The sequence below is a fragment of the Cupressus sempervirens genome, chromosome 4, assembly GCF_028749045.1.
Source record: "Cupressus sempervirens isolate cs-2001-9-10 chromosome 4, ASM2874904v1, whole genome shotgun sequence".
NCBI lineage: Eukaryota > Viridiplantae > Streptophyta > Pinopsida > Cupressales > Cupressaceae > Cupressus > Cupressus sempervirens.
In genome coordinates, this window is record NC_143121.1 from 488,457,081 (window position 1) to 488,464,516 (window position 7,436).

The window sequence follows — 7,436 nt, forward strand, 5'->3', positions numbered from 1 at the left end:
TGGGGGAGATATGTGCAAATGTATATACAATAGCTTTACAAAGATAAATTTTGAAAAATCAAAATCAATGTATCAGTGTACATAAGTCTTGGTTTATAAATGTTTTTGACACTAGTGCCAAAGGGGGAGATTGTTGGCATTATGCTATATTTGTCATTAGTGACAACACTTACTCAACTCTGTATAGTTACCGAGCTCATCACTCAGTCTACAGTTTATACCGAGCATTCAATGGTTGCCAAGTAAGTTCATCAGTTAAGCAATTCATACTGAGCATTCCAAAAGCTACCAAGTGAAAGCAAACAATGCGCAGTCCAGCAGTTATCACCGAGCAGTTAGTGGTCATCGAGCTTCGTAGTACTTACCGAGTCATCAGTTTGTGTGATGAGAAGCCAGTGTCTATTGAGTGATGGATGTGTAGTGTTTACCGAGTTCCAGCAAGGTAAACAAAGGATTTAGTATCTACCGAGTGATCACTATATCTACCGAGTCTCCAATGGTCACCAAGTTTGAAGCTACGTCGTGTAATTAGTATGGACTAAGCCTCTACTTCTACCGAGTGCATGACGATGCCAAGTAATGCAGTGGACGCTGAGTATCAGAAGTTCACCAAGTCAACTTAAAAAACTTGAGTTTCTACTATTTGGCCAACTCAGTAATATTTTGTTTACTTGTGTTTCAGTCGACCTTGTATTTGTAAATATTGGAATAGTATATATATGTAATGTATTGTATCATTTGCAATGTACATAAGAAAGTATGAATGTATGGATATGTAACATTTTGAGAAGAGTGAATGCAAATTGACAATAGAGAAAAGTATTCAGCAAGGTCTACAAGGAGCGGTAAAGTTATATCTGTCATAAGAGGTGATCTATACTTCAAGGATCTAATCAGCAATCAAGTTGTAAGTCAGATCTACTATTTCATCCTAATAGGTGACTTAGTTTTCTAAATCCTTTAACTGGGTAGACTTAATAGTCTTTCTTCAAATCTCTTAACAGAGTGCACACTTCATTGTACATTTGTAAAACCTCTAACAAGGTGGATCTAGCAGTCCAAATTGCTCTTAATAGGGCAGATCATCAGAAGTGGTTAATGTAAGCCTTAACAAGCCAACTTTATATTGCAGTACTGAAGTTTTGTGGGTATCATCCCCACCCCAATTTTACTTTCTATTTGGAAGATTTTTGAGTCACCAAATTCTGTGTTCATGTGTCATGAATGTTTATCTTTTAGTTTCTTATGCATGCAGTAAAGTAGATCAACTAATGGTGAATGGATCATGCTGATTAAGTGCTGAATTAATTTAAAATTTTTGAAGTTACTGATTCACCCCTCCCCTCTCAATAACCTAGCATATATGTATGTATACGTATATATATCTATATATGCATATATATCTATGTATATACATATATACATATACATGTATATGTATATATGTATATACATATACATATACATATATATGTATATGTATACATGCATATATACATATTATACATATATATACATAATGTATAGGTACATACATACATACATACATACATATATATATGTATGTATATGTATATATATGTATACATATACATACACACAGACACACACACAAATACATATACATATACATATATATGAAAAAAAATAAAAATAAATAAAAATAAATGAATAAATGAATAAATAAATAAATAAATAAAAATAAATAAATAAATATATATATATATATATGAAAATACCAAGTCATCCAACAAAACATTATTTGAAATAGGTCTACAATAGATATTCCCACAATGGGGAAGATTGCATTATGGAGCACACCACATACACTACCTCAACTAAACCACACATTATCTATATACCATGCCAAAGCCCATGAATAAATAATATTGTTAGAAACCACACATCTTGAGCACATCAATATGACCCATTTATAGGACATATTACAAATCAAAGCATTAAAAGATCCTTGACACCAAACAAGCAGTACCATATCTCAAATAATATTGAATTCTAGACCACAATCAAGCACAAACATCACTAAAAACATCATCAAAAGACATTTTTCTAGAGAACAAACCATCGAGAGAACTAGCCTCCAAATCAATAGATCCTCAAAACCATATGTGTAATATATCAAAATCCTTGAGCACAACACCAACCACCAAAGCAATATGGTTCCATGAATGACAACCATACTAAGAGCAATAACATCAACAATTATGCAATACCATAAGCTTTGCAACAACAAAAAAAAATAATAATAAACCAATCACTACAACAACAATAATATCAACAATAAATTTTACAAAAAACTCTCCCTTTCCACAAATATAAGATTTATATATGCAACCAATATGCGTTCATTCAATGGTTTCTCACTTTTCTTTACTTTGGATGCTTCATTTACACTATGTTTTGGATTTGTAGTAGGAAGGGGCAAGGACTTTAAAGTGCACATGTTTTGCAATTTTTGACATATGTGTAAATATACCTTCTAGTATAAGGATGCTACAAATAAACATTAGTTGAATAATTCAAAGACATTGTGACAAGAGTGATAGTTTGAAATGATGGTTGATAATTTTACTTTTCCCTTTTTGTTCATATGTGATAATTAATTTGATGTGACTTATTTATTGGGCATTGAGAAAATGCTTGAATAAATTTGTCATTTTTTCTCGAACCATTTCATGGATTCTTCCATTCGACTACCAATCACCTCAGGAATATAACTTTTCTTTTGTAAGTAACAACAAGACTACAATATGTTTTCAAGACTTGAAGTGGGTCGACTTGGTTTGTAGCTTACTAGATGCTAGGAGTGGAATCAAATCATAGGTATAGGGTAACTCAGATATATGATCCATGTTTGTAGTTACAATTTTGGATGTAGGGGAGCTCAAGGGTATAGTTAAGAGTTTCACTTCAATTTGACTAAAAAATAGCTTTGAGGTAGTCCCAATGAGATTTTGGAAAACTTTACTATGACATTAGCGTTCCCACTCTTGCATATTTCAAAAAACTTCAAGCTCAAGGAAAATGTGAATTTGGTTCCTTTTTTCGTTTACTTCCTCACCTTTTCAATGTTCTAAAGACATAGAAATTTTTCTTGAACGAAGCCAACTTTCTTAGAAAAGTTGTTGGTTGGATGAAGATAGATAGATATAGTAGATGAAGGATTTGATCAATCTAGGTCAGAGAATGACACAAGAAACTTAAAAAGAAGTGTTTTAATTATTTTTACTATGCATTATAATAAGCTATTAAGATGTTAGAAATTAATATCAAGGATTTTATAAGTAACTTGATTTGTATTGTTGTTTGTATTATATATAAATGAAAGTGACCTCAAAATTATAATTTACTATTAAAACAATAAACAACAAAATTAATTGTTTCTCAATATTGTGATAAAATATCACTCCATAAATTACAATAAAATTTTATAAAAATATTATTTTCAGGTATTATATATATATTGCAATACTCTCTGTTCTCTTTTTGTTCTCTTTTTCGTGGAGGGTTTAGACCTCCGAAGCAAGTCACAAAGTCTGCGAGCTACCAACCAACGAAGGCCACTACATAAACAATTTAGGGACCCGATACGAACCCACTTGTACAATACTCTTTTCAATAAGAAAATAAACACTATTACTACAGTAGTAAGTGGCGCCTCTCAATGGATGAGAGTATTTAGTACAATACCATGTGGTACCGTTTAGGTGAATAGGAACAAGTCCTTTCAATGGATAAAGAAGAAGGTTTAGTTGTTTAAACTATACTCCTGCTGATGGGCCCAATCGTTCTCTGAGAGTTCTGACTCCCATGTATCTGCACAATCACAAGAAGCAATGTAGTATATTTAATCCTATACATAAGCAGAAGAAAATGAGGAGTTTGAAGAGAGAGAAAGTAGACCTTCCAAGCATCATGACTGTAGCCTGAGGATTTGTTCCCGGAGAGAAGAGAAACGTGGAGCCATCAATGACTCGAGCACCATCTACTCCAACTATTTTATACTCCTCATCAACAACACTACCCACCTGACATCCTCCATGATAATGCCATATTGTTGTAACTGTTTCCCTACAGAACTGCTCTAATGATCCCCCCCACCCTTCACTAGGCTTCCTAGGAATCAGATTTACAGGAGTTTCAAAGCTTGAATTCATGATCTTGGTAAGACTCGTGGTGGGGGAGATGAACTTTTTCATTGGGTTGGACTGAATGATCTTCTGGATGGTCCTTATTCCCTTCACACACCTCTCTAGATCCTTCGGGTGATCATAGTAATTGAATTTCACAATCGGATTGTCTTCAGCATTGCTACTGCTATTCAATTTCAGATAACCTCTCGAAAGAGGACCCTTCACCTTTTGTAGTATAGTCCCATCCTTGTTCGATACACTCTGTTTAATTTCCACCACACTTTACATTATTCCCCATAATCATAGTAATAATAATAATAGACATGAAATGAGCATTGTGGAAATGTGTGTTTATTACCTTATCAGAGAAACTAAATCCACTGCATGTCTCTATGTAGCTTCCAAACTTAGTGATACCCACTACTTGAATGAGAGAGATTGGCACAGGCGTTGCCAAGGGAATAGAGATGGTATTCATGGGATTGTCAGCCATGCCTTTCCCAACGGCAGGCTGGTCCATCACCACTTTTATTCCCATGGACTTCAACTCCTCAGCAGGCCCAATCCCACTCAGCATTAGCAACTGTGGGCTTCCCAATGCTCCACCACATACTATCACCTCACTTTTACCATCTTTCAAATAGACTCGCCCCTCTCTTCCATCACCATCTGTGAAAACAACGCCTTTCACTTTAGGCTTCCTTTCCCCTGCAAGCAAGCAAACAAACACACATTTGTATACCAGGTGATTAACACTGACATTTCCTATCTTTTTTCTAAAGAATTCATTATATGTTTCATCTTCTCTTTTCTTCAATAAGACCAATATGATATAATTTACCAAAACCTTAGAATGTTTGCGTAGATACCTTTTGCATCAAAGAGAAGACGTTGAACTGTTGCATGGAGCAAAACTGTGAGTTTTGTTGGATTGGCGCGTTGAAGAAGAATATCAGCTGCTGTAGAGCGATATCCTGACTGATTAAAAGTTGTCCCACCAAATTTGGTGCCAGGGATGTGATGATATGTGAAGCCATTGTAAGGTGAAACCCCTGCTTCGATTAGACCTTTGGCCACCGCATTCTGCCACTCATTTGGGGGTGGGCGATGGGCCACTACACTTTCCACCCACCGATATGAAGCCTCCACCTCCCCTCCCTCCAATCCCATCGCCTTCACCTCACTTGAACTCGCCCGTGTGTAAAATCCTGCATTCAGACACGTGCCTCCCCCCAACACTCTAGCCCTTGCATTTATCACCTATGCATTTAAATTATTTACGTCAGTAGTTGAACATGTTTTAATTCATTGTCTGATTATTTTTAATAGTTGTTATTTAAAAAGTTATTAATGTCTATCATAAAATATTCCAACTAGATCAAAATGAAACACACTCTTGATTTAAAGAGCAACAAAAGATTTCAACTGTAAAAGAGAACATGTCTAACATGATTAAATGTGCAATTATTGTAATATCTTTTTTTATGTCGTTCATGTACGGATTGCCACTTCCAAACTCTTAATTACCATTATTATTTTTCCCTATTATTGCCATAAAACGATACTAATAACCGATCACACATGTACTAATAAGTGATCATTTTTTAGATTTCTTGGTTGCTGGTTGGTCCATTTGTGCAAAAAGTACTCTAGCGGCTATTGGGGTCTTAGTGGCGAGTATCGGATGAACATTTCAAAATGACACTTTTAAACCACCTCACACTTTACGAGTTCTACAAAGAGCTCCATAAATGTGGGAAAACCAAATGGTTAGCTTTAAGCTCTTCACTCACATATGGAGGTTCACCGGAAAAATCAGCAAATTTCGATGTATGAATTAGGACTTATAGGTGCGTGAAGTTACCATGGGCATGGGTGGCTACTGGATCATTTTCCCTACACAAATCTTTTAAGATGTCATAAAACCTGTGGCTATCCAGGGAACTAGGGGAAATGACCTAATAGTCCGCCCATGCTAACTTTGTGCACCTACAGTTCTTAATTCACATGTGAAGAGCTTAAAGCTAATCTTTGGACTTTCCCACATTTATAGAGCTCTTGTAAAACTCGTAGTGTGAGAGTGGTCTGAAAGTGTCATTTTAAAAATTCGCCCAAAATCTACCACTAAGACCACCCAATAGCAACTCACCCAAAAAAAAGAAAAATACTTTTTGCACAAATGTACCAATCAGCAATCAAAAAACTAAAACATGCACAAACCCAAGAACTACTGAAAGAGCTATTGGTGTTCAGGTGATTTATTTTGAAACCGGAGTTTTTTGAGCGATCATTAGGAAAGAAGACTAACGGCTAATGTGACGGAAGTACATACATGAGTGACAACATAATTGACTCGTTTCCCCTAGACCTCAAAATACATAAAGAAAATTTACGAAAAACTCAACTAAATATTCACTAGGTAAAGCTGTTTGGATATTGCCGGAATTACCCCATCTTCAGATGTAAAAACCTGGGTGGTCGAGCGATTTGAAGCATAGTCGTACAAATTCGCTTCAAAATTGTCAATATTTGATATGTTTTGGTTAGCAAAGGGAGATCCACCTCTTTCCAGGAGGAGAACAGACATGTTCTGTGAGAGAGTGGCGGCAATACTACACCCGGCTGTTCCTCCTCCAACTACTATGTAATCGTACCCCGACTTCTTCCACTCCCCATTCTTTGCCTCCTTCACAAATGAATATTGCTCTCCACCTGAACAATATTTACTTTACTGTGTTGTTATTTTGTGAAATATAAATTATAGAGTATCAGTTGAAACATGAATGATAAAAAAATTATATAATTAATTAAAGAAAAAAAGTTCACATAATCATATAATCATAGACTCTAGGATATGATCTTGAACATCAAAAACGTCTCTCTAGATCTGGAATACTGCTGATAAAACTATGATGATAATCTTTTATATGATCATTCTGACAATACTTAAGTTGTTTACCTTGTGCAGAGATGTAGAGAAAGGCATGGAGGCCATGGAGGAGACATATGAGGAGCTTGCGCCTGAGTTGAAGGCCAGCCATATGAAGATAATCCCCACTTACAAACAGCTTGTCGATGTTTTTTCCACCTTGGCTAAGAAATGGGCCTCCTTAAATAATCCAGCCATATGAAGATAATCCCCACTTACAAACAGCTTGTCGATGTTTTTCCCGCCTTGGCTAAGAAGTGGCCCTCGTTAAATAATGCTGAATTGATAGTTAACGCGACATTTACCGACCCCAGGGGTTGCATGACTGCATTTTCCGTATGGATCTTTGTTCTTGT

At 35.6% G+C, this 7,436-nt stretch overlaps 1 protein-coding gene across 1 annotated transcript; it reads right to left on the reverse strand.

The window, feature by feature from the left end:
• Positions 1-3,617: 3,617 nt before the first annotated feature.
• Positions 3,618-7,230, reverse strand: LOC149562079 (protein HOTHEAD-like). Its single transcript, XM_089823857.1, has 6 exons — positions 7,111-7,230; positions 6,601-6,863; positions 5,021-5,411; positions 4,510-4,859; positions 3,922-4,412; positions 3,618-3,834 (listed from the first exon to the last, which is right to left on the reverse strand). The coding sequence occupies exons 1-6, from the start codon at positions 7,190-7,192 to the stop codon at positions 3,780-3,782; spliced, it is 1,632 nt and encodes a 543-aa protein (XP_089679983.1). The 5' UTR covers positions 7,193-7,230; the 3' UTR covers positions 3,618-3,779.
• Positions 7,231-7,436: the final 206 nt, after the last annotated feature.

Bases quoted from the DNA above. Each gene is read 5' to 3' on its own strand.
- LOC149562079 (XM_089823857.1), bottom strand. From the start codon at position 7,192: ATGGCTGGCCTTCAACTCAGGCGCAAGCTCCTCATATGTCTCCTCCAT. The intron at 6,864-7,110 runs GTAAACAACTTA...AATATTGTTCAG, and splicing joins TCTCTACATCTCTGCACAAG to GTGGAGAGCAATATTCATTT. The intron at 3,835-3,921 runs GTCTACTTTCTC...GTGATTGTGCAG, and splicing joins ACAGTCATGATGCTTGGAAG to ATACATGGGAGTCAGAACTC.